Here is a 15,380-nt window from a genome sequence, read left to right as displayed (position 1 = left end):
CTGATCGTTTATGTTTCATCTCTTCTATTGCTATTGATAATTTAACTACTCCTACTCTCGCATTTGTCTTGATAGTTTCATCTCATTATGTTGATATAGTGTGGAAACTTGGACCGATGATGCACATATGAGTCAGGTTCTACGTTGCGTATGACTAACTGTTTAAATCATACTTTCAAGTGAGTTTCAGCTAGCGTACAATAAGATTTTCGACTATTACAATACACTTTAAAGTAATAAAAAAACAATGTTTATATCAAATGATGAGGTTTAGGTCTAGATAGTAATTTATTCGATTACTTTATAACCCATTATTATTGAGTTGGTAAAATTATATCATGAAAATGCTAATCATAAAATAAAATGCAGATTGGCGAGAGACAAGGTAAAATGGGTTCAACTAACAACATAAATAATAGCAGAGAAACGCTAAAATTAGGAAGAAATAACTAATCAACATAATTTGAACAAATATTCAACACTTGATACTTGTTTCGTGCTAGTGTTGAACTTTTTAGCAGCGTAAATCCATAACCTCACCAAGGATCGAACCTAGGTCAGTCAGTCAGTCAGTTGCAACGTAGAACTTCGTACGTACGTACATCAGTTCGAGTTGCCATACAACATTAACAAACAGATGCAGTTGTCGATTCAAATCCCATAGTGGTAAAAGTAGTAAAAGTATAAACAGTAATCCGAAAGATAAGGGTTTGAAGATGTTATTGAAGGAGTATATTCCAGTGAAATAAATTTGGAAAGAGAAAAAAGATGGAGACATGAAGAATTCAGAAGATTAGAATTTGGTAGAACACAAAGAGTGGATGCACCTTCGCCATTGCAAACGATTTTGAGCCATGTCATTCAAGGTCTCTAACCATCGGTTGCTATCATCTCGCGAATCCCAACCAGGTAGTCTACACCTACCAACACGGCCCGGTCCACTTGTCAGCGACTTCATGGATTTATGCCATGTTTTGGTCTGGCCGCCCCTAGCTTTCTTCCAACCTGCTCCTACACCATAAAGCATTGCACGTCGGGGCAGTCGGTGGTTGGGCATACTTAACACATGTCCCAGCCATCTCAACTGATGAAGTTTCAGTACTTCGTCAATCGACTTGCCATCCTTACTTAGTACCCGTTTCCTAACATCTGCATTACTTACCCGGTGGTCCCAGGATATACGAGCAATGCGTCGAAGACACCTATGATCGAACACTAGTAGCCTACGAATATCCTCTACTCGAACCTAGGACTTTTAGATCTCGCGATTAGAGGGAATTCATGACTAGTGGAGTTCGAATTTGCCGAATGTGAGGGAAGTACCCACCAAAAACAGTGGGAGATGGTTGTAAAATACAGCGAATTGACTGAAGTTAGACATATAAACCACTGAATGCTGGTTCAGAGGTCTGAATGTCAAGCTTCCACTATTAAGGAACAAAGGTCCTTGGTTCCAAACTAAGTGAGGCCGTGGAGGTACACTCCTAAGAAAATTCATACTAGGACGGAACAACTGGTCAATGCTTTCAGTTTTTGAATGATCGTTTCTCTTGGGTGAATGAAATATCTGATTTACATCATGAAATGACCTTAGTTAAATGATCACCAAAAACCAGGAAGTATTTGATGACTGTTTCATCTCAATAGTGTGCATCAACGATCCCACCAGGGATCGAACTCAGCTTATCACGTTAAGGTCAGTCTATGATGCAAACTAAAAACATTCAATCATTTCCACAAACATCCTATACTAATAAATGAACACTTCAACGGTAAGAAACGAAATAAAAAAGCATAAATACAGAGAATCACCGAGTGATAACAGACTATCTAAGCCGTAAGTATTACCTCTGACAGGAATCACAGAGTTTATTTTAACAGGCTACTCAATAATAAAAATAATAATAACACAAACATCAACCAAAAAAGAAATCGTGAACTTAATTAGTAAATCGAAAACAGCACAAATTCATGAAAGATAAAAATCGAATTTATAAATACCAGCAAAGTAGTCGATTCACAAAGAACATATTTATTAAATAAGGTTAATTGCGTCATTATTATATGGAATTTAAGTACATGTGAGAAATAACAAAATCTCATTACCTTAGATGTTAGGGTTTATATTGATGAAATATTTGGTTGGATAAGAAATGAACTTAAAATGTTGACAATTCTAGCATATTTCTGGAATTCTAGTTTCAGTTTTGCTGCTGACACTTGGGGTTTTATTACTGGACATTGCAAAATTTTAGGCGACACAGCAAAATAGGTTATCAACTATGATAAGAAACAATAAACTGAAAAAAATAATTGATACAAAGTTGATAGTGATCGAAAGTGACCGACTATGAAGTCTGGAAGTAATCCACAACCTAATATAGATCTGAAATTTTCTTTTAAAAATGTTTTTAAAATATATGAAACTTTAATACTGTGTCCTATGTTCATCAAAGACACTTCAGGACTACAATGAACAATTTATTCGTAAATACCGATAAAAATCCATAAAAAATTCACTTCTCATCCCTTCCACAGAACTGGTTGCTGGTATATATATGAATAGGTATGTCGACAATTTGAAACAATTTTTGCAGAGAATGATTACCAAAAAGTGGAGTTTGGTTAAATAATAATCGTAGTAATAGGGATAATAATAATGCATAACATAATAAATATTATCAGCATGAAGTTTTGTTGACATTATAGAATTTTCTATTCTAATAATGATAATCCATTTTAATATAAAAGGTTTATTATGAAGATTATTACGTTTTAAATTTAACTTTCGTAGTGAACTGATATCGGTTGGAAAATTGTTGAGACCTAGGTAGTGTTGGACAGTTTGCTCATACTTCAATTCTCAAAGATGTGCATAAATTAGAAATGCCGACCACCAGGTTTGAAGTCAGTGGTCTAAATATGTTTTGTTGACTGAGAGTTTTGATAAAGAGTATCAAGTTAGCATGAAACACTATCCAATCTCGTAGGATGGTGGTTTAAAGGAGTCGACCAAAAACCCTCTAGACCTAGTTCTGTGTTATTTGGCGTGTCACCCAGCATCATAGTCAGACGCATTACCACTAAGGTATCCAGGCTGAAACTGACCTCCTGTAGGACTGAGATATACTTACTATTGATTGGTTTCTTGGTAGAGACTAATGTTATATATATTAGGTCCTCCTTAGAGTTAAACTAATTCTATCGATTAAATTGCAATGTGCCTACTACTCACTATAGGTTATTTGACATCACGTGCACTATGCTAAGATATATTAGGTGGTGGTTGGCGGTAATCGACTTTTACCTTGTATATTTTCTAACTTTCGTTAGTAGTACATGGAAGCAATAGTATAGTTTGTGAGAAGAAAAAATAAAATAATGTATTTTTCTATAGTTCACAATAAGTAAGGTCATAATAGGCATATGATTAGTATAAGAGGGAATCTTTCAATAAATCAATGGTAAGATGTGAAATTTATGAAAAGGAACAACGGCGTGAATAATAATAATAATAATAACAATAATAATAATAATGGGAATAATACAAACCATAAGATATAATCCATCAACCACAATAATAAATTGGGACAAACGAGAACTTTCTCCCGTATACAACTTGAATAGGCTTCGTTTCTCTAAAAAAAAGTGTATATGACCTTAAACTATGAATATCGTGACATATACAGATATATTCTGATGGATAAAAAGTATCTCGACCAAAAAGTATGTACTACTTACTTAACCTATAAATCATCACTCTCATATGAGTGAAAAAGAGAATCGGACACATACACGCATCAACAATATAAACTCATTCGTTTACTTGTTTGTTTGTTATATTATTCTAGATTTTAGGAGAGAGAGGTAGTAAATGTGTTTGTTTATGCAATAGCGTGTACTTTTATGCGACTCCTCCTTTAATTTATTATCTATTATCCCACTTATATAGGCTAAAATTATTACTCTGTTTACAAAAAAAAAGGGCAAAACTAATAATTACAATCGAAAAGCTAAAAATTAGTTGAAGAGAGAAAAAATTGAATGACATAGAGATTGAGAAGATAGTAGTGGTGACCGAATGTTTTCGACATATATTAATTCCATTAGGAAAACTAGTGTAAATCAAATAAAAATTAAGTAATTTTGAGAAATTGCCAATTTTCTGAGTTCAACATAACACAATTTCATTTGGCAGTGAAAATATGGAGTATGCTATATTGTGCAATAGGAATCATTCAGTTAGTCAATAACGAACAATATAAGACCTTAACACATATATACGGATTAGCTTAAGTCGCCATACTACATCATCTCTTTGAGATCACATAGCATACCTGCTATAATGAACTGTTTTTTTTTTAAAGAAAATTCAATCTAGATAAATCCTGACAATGGTTTACCAAACATACTACTTTTAAACTAAACAGCAGTGACAGAAAACTGTAAACCAATTTGACTTAAATATGTTATTTTTTTATAACATCATCATATATCTTATCATCTCAATGATTAATTGCGTGTGATTTCAAAACTTGGCACTGAAGTGACATAATTATATATATATATATATATATATATATATATATATATATATATATATATATATATATATATATATAGTCACAAGATTAATTGTTCAGGAAACAAAACTAGTTCGTTATAATCCTATTTACTAAAACCTGAAAAATTTAAGTGATCGATAAATATTATGCTAATCATAGTAATAATAAAAATAATAATAGTAGTGGTAGTAGTACTGGTTGGAGACAAGTGACAATTGATTTCACTACCTGAGTAATAATAATAATAATAAAGATTGTTTATCGAGAACGTTAGAATTAACAAGAGAAAAATAAGGTCTTAACAAAAACTATGGAATTGTGTACTATGGTTTTATACATTTCAAAAATAAAAAAAACGATACAAAGAAACGTAGTAAACAAGTATTGAACATTGATATAAATTAATTGCTCATTTTTCATTCATTTATAATTTCTTTAAAATTGTTCTGATGACATATGTTGCACAGGAGATTGAAGGGGAAAAATTACAGCGAAGATAAACATGTTACACTGTAACTTGGAAGAGAAATTTGATTTGATAATTTTTTTTCTCTAAAATCATTTCTTATCGGTAGAACAACTATCGAATCACTGTAATATTTTATAAGGATAAATAGACTTCAACCAAATAGTGGTTCTTTTTTTATGTAGTAACTCATTTACCAGGTAGAGATTCATGTATTTAACTTCAAGCACCACAGACACTCTGTTTGAGTGAGGGCTACCACTACCAGAGGTTGCCGAAATTCGAAATAGGCGGAGCGGAGTTCTAACCTATGACTCAGTGGTTGGAAGTTGAACATCTTGGCTACTGAGCCAATACTTCAAACAACCAGTGATTGTAGAACAGCTAAGCAAAAGATAAAAATAACGACGTTAGCGACAAGATAGATCCAGAAAATACCACATATTTTGATCATCCGAAAGGACTTAACATTATTCATCTCCTGAATCTAAATAATAATCATTATTAGAAGCGTACCAACTGTCGTATTTCAGAAGTTTATTTTTTTCTCTGTAAGATATTAGTTATTAGACCGATCCGAGAAAGCTTAAATACAATCCTTCTAGTGTAATACTAGTTATCTCATATTACCTTCTCTTGCAGCTTTTTCCGCCATCGTTGCTAGTTCTCCCATGTATTTCTGCTTGTCGGCTTTAATGCTTTTCTTCACTTCCCTGTTTGCTTCTGCGTAGTCTGCTTGTGCTTTGACTTTCTCTGCTTGTGTTCGGCTGTTGTTAATTGCTAGTTTCTTGTTCTTCCTTTCTTGAATTTTGTCCAGGGTTCCCATAGAGATCCATTCCTTGTGATGATGCTTCTTAGGACCAAGAACCTCCTGACACGTTGAAGTTAGTGCTTCTTTTATCCCTTTCCAGTTGTCCTCCAAAGTAGTAGTAGTGGAGAACTACTACGACCATCATCAGGAAGGTACAAGTATTTATAAACAGTTGTCTACGCAAAATACTCAACATCCATTGGCCGGATACTATCAGCAACAGCGTTTTACGGAAGAGGACAAACCAGCTTCCAGCTGAAGAGGAAATAAGGAAAAGACGTTGGAAGTGGATCAGACATACATTAAGGAAATCACCAGTGTGCATCACGACTCAATCCCTAACTTGGAATCCGGAAGGGAAGCGGAAAAGAGGAAGGCCGAAGAACACACTACGCCGGGAAATAGAAGCAGATATGAAAAGGATGAATAGCAACTGGAAAGAACTGGAAAGGAAGGCTCAGGACAGAGTTGGATGGAGAATGCTGGTGAGTGGCCTATGCTCCTCGACGAGGGGTAACAGGCGTAAGTAAGTAAGTAAGTAAGTAAGTGTAATACTAACTTATCAAATTTACAGTATTATATTGACTTAATGAATATTATAAGTAAATTAAATACTTTTATATGTTAACTATTTCAAATGTTTTTTTTCTGTTTGAATACACTACTGATGAAGTTGATAAACTATCTAAATATTGTTTACAAATCAGTTTATGTATTAAATAGATAATAAAAATAGTATTGTATATTTTTAAAAATTTCATATTTTAGTCTAAAAACAGAAATTAAAACAAACAGTTACAGAAAAGTGGCAATCAATGCAATTCTTGGATTTCATATTTTTATACTTAATTAGTCTAAAAAACATCTTTTATCCCTAGTTTGTTTTTGAAGCGAAGGAGGCAATATCGAGGCAGTCCGCACAGGATGCACATATGCCAACAAGAGACTGATCAATTGCAGTCGTAAATAACAATGGGAAGATACAAATATACAACACCAAGTGAATATAACTTCACCCCATTGCACAAGCAGGTGGCTATCAGGACTCAGTAACTAAGTGGGTAACACGATGGCGTTTGAAGCGAACGGTACTGAGTTCGAGTCCCAGAGTGAATATCAACTCTGAGATGCAGGTACATCAAGCTGACGAGTCACAAATAGGACGGAACGTGCATCTGGATTCCACTGCTAGTCACTATCCATCTTTGCTTATAAAGCTTGTGACTTCAGGCAATATCGAGGCAGTCTGCACAGGGTGCACATATGCCAACAAGAGACTGATCAATCGCAGTCCTAAATAACAATAGAGAGATACAAGTATACAACCCCAAGTGAATGGAATAGATGGTTAGTTCATTTGTCAGGTTCAAACTTCTCTTCGTCTACTGAAGTACAAGCAGTAAAACAGTAAAGTATCACCATTTTTCTACAATTAAAATGTAGTTTCACAGAAAAGTACACAAGTGTACACCTTGCAAATGAGTTACTTATAGGTTATCCGAAAATAAAGAAATATACACTGATGACCAACAAAAAAGAACAACAAACAATTCGACGAATTTCATTTGTGGAACCCATAATAAGTGCAAACTCTCAACTGTTTGCAGTTATATATATTTGTGATTGAAAATAGTGAAAACCAGTAGGAGCGAGCATTGATAAAGGTGATCATCAAAAGAGCAATTATCAAATAATTTGTATTCACTGACAGATATGGGTCAGTTAGTTAAAATAAGTAGGATGCGAATGTCATATCAAAATGATATTCAATATTTAGTGAAGCGATACATTGCATAAACTTCACAAATAGAACATCATACTAATTAATAAGAAGATCAACTAGATTTTTAGCTATACTATTCAAAATAAATGTACGAGATAACATGGCTGTGATAATAAATGAGAAAAACTATGGTATTTGCTTAAAGTAGACTTTTTATTAAACGTTTAATGAACTACGTTTTCAATTGGTTGTGAAAGTAAGGAGACAGACAGGAAACTGATCAGATTTCAAACCCTAAAAAATAATGCATTTCCACTTTCAATACTTGTCTTTATTATTATGCCTCTTTTTGATATACATCCTTATTAATGCTCGCTGTTATTAATATGCACCGTGTTTTGTATAGCAATTTAAATATTTGTCACTACACTAAATACATAAAGGTGACTTATTCCCAACTATTTAAAAGAAAATGTAGCACTATTGATGAGAAAAAAACTTTTATTGAGTCAGTTACCTATCGAAGATAGTGGAAGATGCTCCTGCAATATTGTGGATTGATTGAAGTTAGACATTAACATCATTGGATTATGGCTCAATGGTCTAGAGGTTAAGTGTTCGCATGAGAATGAAGGTCCTGGGTTCGGGTCCCGCGTGCGGCCGTCCACTGCTTCCAAGTTTTTAAAGGTTGTGTAGTTTTGATTAGTTCATGGTCTCAATAAGAACTCAACAATCTCCACAACCTTATGCTGATAACTTTAGCTTTATTATTATTCTGCTAAATGTATTCACTTTGTACAGAAATAATAGTCGGCAAAACATTGGACAAAACTAAAGAAAACACTACTACTACTTTAACATTTCCGATCAAACCATTAAATTCTTTAAAAAAATGTTCATTTGAATACAAAGAATAATAATGATAATACTAATAAAATGATCCCAGTTACTTATATTGTTCGAACACACACAGAAATAAAAGAAACATATTATAAAGTGACAGATAATTTACATCTAAACATTAAAAATACAAAGTTCAGCGAAGGGCTCTCTTTTCAACGAATTTATTATCAAGCTGTACAATCGTATATATGTGAAGTTTTTTTAACGTACTAATTACGTGAGGAAATGTGAACAGGGAATAATCAGGATGATGTAATCGGAAGATTATAACACTAGATTACGTAATACGAACAATAACAATAGACTTAATAATTTAATAAGTAACTGCTTCATACCCGACATGGTTGAGCCACACAAAAGGAACGTAATAGGAAACAGTTTTTATTATGATTACCAACACTGATACTACTACTAATTAATAATAGTACTAATCTTAGGATATGAAAACATATAGGAGGAAAAAAAGGCTATATTCTGCAAAACAATTTGATTACATCTTATTTTTATTTACTTAATAGCACAGTACATTTAAAATCTTAGACTATCATCTATAAACATAGGGGTATCAGTGTACAGAAGAGATAAGTGAAGAACCATGACTAGAGGAATTCAGTCATGTCAAATGTGAGGCACGTACCCACCAATGGGATTAAAAGATAGTTGTAGAATATTATAAACTGATAGAATTTAAAAAGGTAAAATATTAGATGCCAGCCCAATGGTCCACTCGTCGCGAGACCTGAAGGTTCTGAACTTGATTACCGGTGAGGTGGTGGGTATGCATTGTTGGAGAGTCTCATAAAAGGATGAAATAGCTACCAAGAGCTTAGCGGTTATTGATATTCGTCCAATTAACGTCAATCCGTAATGTTAACTATAAATTTCAACAATCTATACAAGCCTCTTATCGTATAGCACATCCTCTTGAAACAAACTAAGATCAGTCAACACTAATAACGACGGAATGCATTTATTAAGCACAATTTTATGCAATCAGATTAGGCTACATTCTTCGTATGAGATTATCTGATCGATCCGAAATCCACTGAAAAGAGCAAGAATTCAAACTCGAAACCCATTCTAGTTTAAAACTTCATCCTTTAATTATAATAAGCCGAATAGCATGGGCTCAGTGGTTAAGTCATTCAAATTACAGACATTGAGTTCCAGGCTTCAGCCTTCTGCCATCCATCTCATCTAGGACAAGTGGGTAGTAGTATCACCCGTCCTTAGCATTTAGAGTGTAGTTCAAAGCTAAGTACATGAATCTCAGCCTAGTGAATAAGCCAAACAAATTAATACGATGTAAGTGCCAGAAACTAGTATTATATAGTGAAAGAGTCGGCTGATACTAAGCTACATACAGTTTCTTAATAAAATGTATGCAAAAGAATAAGGCATACATATATACAACTAATTTCAAGAAATTTTATTTTAAACTTACCTATGCTTTTTTTTCTTAACATCAGGCGAATCCGATTTTTCGTTCCACGCTAATTCAAAAATTTGTGAGAAATGATCATGAAATGGTCCCATCTTTTTTAAAATAATAATTCAAAAGAAAAAAAACAGTACAAAAAGAGATAAGCTGTAACAGAAAGCTTCTTTTAAAAAAATGAAACAAAGTCCATGTAGGAATGAATGATACAATGATGCATTCAGTTAAAATACTTGAATAAATGAGATTTAATAAACCAGTTCGAGTTAGTAAAACACTTATGGAGGGATAGTTTATCACTTGAGACACTAGGGCTTTCAACGGTTAAATTGCAGATTCAAACTGTATCCCACCAACTTCACATTTCAGCAATCAGATAGTATCACTAGCCCTCACACACACGCTGTGTGGCTAAAAACTGAGTACATAAAGCTATTATTTGGTAAATAAGTTACTTCCATAAGTCCTCACAGTTAGCTTTGAACCACATGGGTTTCAGTGTTGGTGCATATGATATAACCCGGTACCCGAAATTGATGGAGCGGAGGCTGAATCAGCAACTAAATGATTGAATATTAAATGTTTTGAATTGGGGCGATAAACTGGTTCACGTTGACCAATCTTACAAAAGCACATAGTTAAACAGTATAAAAACAAGTTTAAAGTGATAAGACGTTTAAGGATTATAGAGGAGAATACATCAGGAAGATTTTCTTCATCATATGGATTACAAAAATCATATAGTAGTATCGGTAACAATATGTTTTTTTTGTTACGTCAGTCAAAACTGTAAAGGATTTCCAAACTAGCTTTAAGACAGATACACAATAGTATATGATTTTAACTGGTCCTATGTATGATTTTATTCAGAACAACAAGCTACTCACAAATTATACTAAATTCTCAACAAAACGGACTAATGTACTAAGAATTTTAATTGTAAAACTTAAAACAACACATATGTAAGCGAACAATGTTATTTTCCATTAGATCATCATCAAGCTTTATCATAATACACATAGATATTTATATGGATATATGGAAACGTCGAACCGATAAAGGCAATTTATGAGGTTCGATCTCATCTCTTACACACAGCAAAAGCTATGGGGATCCAAACTTATAACCCTAGTTTAGGTGTTCAGGAGAAATTCGTGACGATCCTGTCCCTTCCTTGGTTAGGTATGACTTAACAACCGGACTTATTAATTTTCTCACATCCTGCATTTGTTTGTTGTTTTTCACATCTTTCGATCTATACTTTTCACTATCTATTTATTTATTCACTTTTTATTGCTTAATTGTAATAATTTCTTGTGATTATTTTAGTTTCATGTCATATTTATCCCATGCATTAATCTACCTTCTACATTGAACTACAGACTGGGACTTAGTCTGTTACTCAAATCACTACGACTAGTACACCAGTCATTTTTGCTATCAATAGGGACTTTTTACCTATAATGTGTAGTTATGCAACCTATTTCATTGTGTTTGCTGAATCATAAACTACCTTGATTATCTTTATTTTTTTACACCCATATAAATTTCCATGTGTACTACAGTAAAGCCTGATCACGATCTAATTTGAAAACGATCTTGATAAATGATAATCATGTGCTCACGAGTAACTAGTTTCGAGAAGAAAAGCTGTGATCTATGGAATTAACAATGTAGGACTTAATGTGGTGGTGTACAAATGACACTGTAGCGTTACACACCACGTTGAATGTAGTTTGAAAAAAGGGATCATTAAATTTAAGTTCAATAGTTTAAATCTATCCATATAGTTCCTTTTATCATCCTGAAGAAAGTAAAAACAAAGATTTAATCAGGCTAGCATGAATTCATTTTATTTCACTTGATTCTCATCAGCTGCTTACAGCCTCTAATATTAAAAAAATCATAATTACAAACTCGGTTTAAATTACTTTTATGAAAGGGTTTAGTTGGAAGTTGCTATGATTACACATCAGTACAGTATAGAAAGGGTGTAAATAAATTCAATCGATGGAATAAAATATTGTGAATATATACCTTAAACGAAAGAACATCTTACCGCATTGAGAGTAATAAAAGTCCAAAAGGCTAGAAACAAGTGGTTACATGATGATTAAATGCTAATAATAAGTAAGAATAAAATGATCATAACACCTTCCAACTAAACCCTTTTATTTACGTAATTTAAACCCATTTTGTAATGACGATTTTTAAATATTACAGGCTGTAAGCAGCTGATGAGAATTAAACGAAATGGCATTAGTTTAAGTTTAACATGATTGTTTTAAAAGTTGAATCCAATGGATTCAGTCTAATGTATGTGCCTAAAATGAGTAGAAAACAGCTATTCCATTGATATGGTAAGCCAACTAGAAGTAGCCAAATGAGAAGGCCACTTGATGACAATCTGAAATGACCCGAAGGATAAATGCATATCATTGACTAAGAAGTTGATTGATTTTCTTAGGTGACAGATATGTATATATATATATATATACTTTTTCGTTCACTATTGTGTTCTTGCTCAAGTAGCCAGATATAGAGTTAGAGTGTTGCACGTCGTGTATCAATATCCGATCCCGGACAACGCCCATCATAATACACATCCAACATTTCTTTAAATTTAGACTTTTAGTTGATATTATTTTCATGTGATGTAAGAAAAAACCTTTAAAATATTTGCATTTCTTTACTATGACAATCTATTTTATGCTTAGTTTTTTCGTCATACAGAAAGGAACAAACTTTGTTACATAAAATAGTTTATCATCTCTATGCTTTATGTATATAACATGAGATAATAACAATAAACCATTAATGTAGTTATTTGACACTTACATAAAATGATCTCAACGAATTATTTTTTTTTTATCTTTTTTTAACGAAGAAATCTATTTAAGACATTCTTGGTATGAAATATCTAAGCATGTTTAAATTGTATGATTTCTTCATGACATTTAAATTATTTGAATATGCAGACAGATAATCCTGATATTAATCACAATAGTTAAAGCATATTATTTATTATTAATACTGTTTGCATGGAAAGTAATGCTTAGTAACATGAAATAACAAAGTAGTAGAACGTGATACATGTAGGCATCAGTTCAAGTTGCCACATAGCATTAACACGGAGAGATGAAATTACTTCGAGATAAATCCCAGAGTAGTGGAAGTATTAACAGTATCAGCGGTAGTAGAAAAGATTGGGCATGAAATAAAGAACGTATGAGATTTCGGGATTCAGGATCTAAAGAAACACAAACAGCAAATGCATATGAACCATTGCTAGTAATTTTGAGCCACGTCACATAAAGTATCTAACCATTGGTTGCGACGTCTAAGAAATGACATCAGTCCATGAAAAAATTGTCAAGGACCCCATAGACTGATGCCACACCTTGGTTCGGCCCCCGTAACATTCTTTCAACCCGCTTCTACACCACATAACATCGCTCATTGAGGTGGGCTGTGGTTGAACATACATAAGACAAAACAAGCACCTCAGATGATGAAAACTTACAACCTAATCCATATTTAACTCGTACCTTATATAAAGCCCCGTCATTTCCCTCTCGATGTTCCGAAAATACAAGAGCAATGTGCTTTAAAGATATCTATGATTGACATTGGTAATCTATGAATACTTCCTATTACTAACGACTATGTTTCACATTCATAAAGCAGAACGAAGAGAACTGCTGCACATTAAACTCATCCTTTAGTTGATAAATGGATATTTCACTCACTCCACACAAGTGAAACAAGTTAATATATATTCTAAATTAATAATTAAACCGTTAAACAGTTGAACATGTATACCCTAAACAAAAAGATAAGGTTGTTTAAATGAGTGTTTTTTTCTATTCGGCAAAAAAATTACAAGAAACACCTCGAAGGAAAAATGAAACACCCAAGTGAATTATCCACTCATAAACAAAGGATTAACAATGACTAAATAGGAATCTAATTAAACATATTTGAAATTACACCCTAATAATCATAAATACTATGAGACCAGTTGAATCAAAGAAGCAAAGGTCGTTGTATCAAACCGAAACAATAAAAGGTAGGGGAAAAAACAGAGAAATAATTGTAGAAAATGAAAAAAGAAAACGAGTTTTTCTATATAATGGACCGGTAATGAATTAATACAACTTGATAACTTGTTATACATTTATATAATGCAAAATTACAATTAATTAAATGAATATTGAGGTCACAACTCAGAATAAAATGAACCTTTAATTCATACACACATATACACAAACATAAGAATCTGTGATCGTATTTAGTCACTGAAATAAAATGAACAATTTGACTAGCTTCTCACTGGTGGATAAGCAAAGTAGTAGGGATATAAATACGATTGAACTCAGTGATGGATCTGTAGTTAAAGAATTTCACTTACAGCCATTGAATTAAAATTTTGAGTCATATTCCTGCTAAATTACTTTGTGTAGCTGAGTAAAATCGCTAGCCGTCACAGTTAGAGTGTGGCTCAAGATCAGGTGTACAAACTTATATTTCGTAAATGAGTTAATAATAATAATAATCTGATACATAAAATCATCAAGATTCAGAATATATGTTGATAAATGTGGATGAGATCTTGTGGGGATTCTGTATGATTCAAAAATTATTGTTATTAAGAACAGGGATTAGTTGGAAAACAACTGAAATCATAGAGAACTGGAATGGCCGACTCGTGTTGTTTGGATATTACTCGCTACAAAAACATATATCCAGGATATCAAGACCATTCTAAATCCAGTTTCCTTCCCATGTTACCTCGGAAGTAACTTTCCTAACCATAATCGGTTAGCGACGACCACCCTCATACCTCTAAAAATATTAGGAATCACATGATTCACCTTAGTATATAACACATAATCAATACTGTTTTCTACAGACACAAAAACATAATGTACAACCACTTAAAGCATTACCATTATTACTACTAAACTAAATGAAACTTTTCAATGATTATTTATGTTTTATTTCTAGTGTCCTGTTTACATTAACATAATATCAATTTAGATAATTATCATAATGTGAACATACTTATCTCTAGTTTAAATATAGGCAGAATAAGCTAAATATCAGGAATTGTAAGTCAACAAATTTTTCGTCAAAAATTTAAAGTAATCTTTCCTGATCGAAATAAAGCTATTTTAAGTTTCAATCTCTTTTAGCATCATTCAAATATCCCTATACGCCAACAAGTTTATAATGCAGTGAAAATTAATTAAGAACATTTTGAAGTTAGTGTCAGGTATCCAATATGAATTATGTACTTGAAATGATTTTCCACTATAGTTTTGGAGTTTTATTCATAATATGAACTGTCATTGAAATCATGAAATGATCAAAATCAGACCATCACTAAAAACATGGAGGTACTGAGCGACCGTTTCGTCGCAGTATGGGACTCCTCAGCAGTGATCACCCACGACACCTCACGCGAGAATCGA

The 15,380-nt window shown here is 32.9% G+C and overlaps 1 protein-coding gene across 1 annotated transcript in view; it reads right to left on the bottom strand.

Annotated features, from left to right (window-relative positions):
• The window catches only part of Smp_179590 (putative camp/cgmp cyclic nucleotide phosphodiesterase), a gene marked incomplete at its 5' end in the record, with an annotated part of 58,122 nt that overhangs the window by 28,622 nt on the left and 14,120 nt on the right, over window positions 1-15,380 (bottom strand). The window contains one exon of the mRNA XM_018799932.1: window positions 925-1,058. Within this exon, the coding sequence (XP_018653795.1) occupies window positions 925-1,058 (134 nt within the window). The remainder of the gene's footprint in view (window positions 1-924; window positions 1,059-15,380) is intronic.

The sequence above is a fragment of the Schistosoma mansoni genome, chromosome W (genome assembly GCF_000237925.1).
Source record: "Schistosoma mansoni strain Puerto Rico chromosome W, complete genome".
Taxonomy (NCBI): domain Eukaryota; kingdom Metazoa; phylum Platyhelminthes; class Trematoda; order Strigeidida; family Schistosomatidae; genus Schistosoma; species Schistosoma mansoni.
The sequence above is the reverse complement of the archived record's forward strand: the minus strand, read 5'-3'. Positions and strand labels throughout refer to the sequence as shown.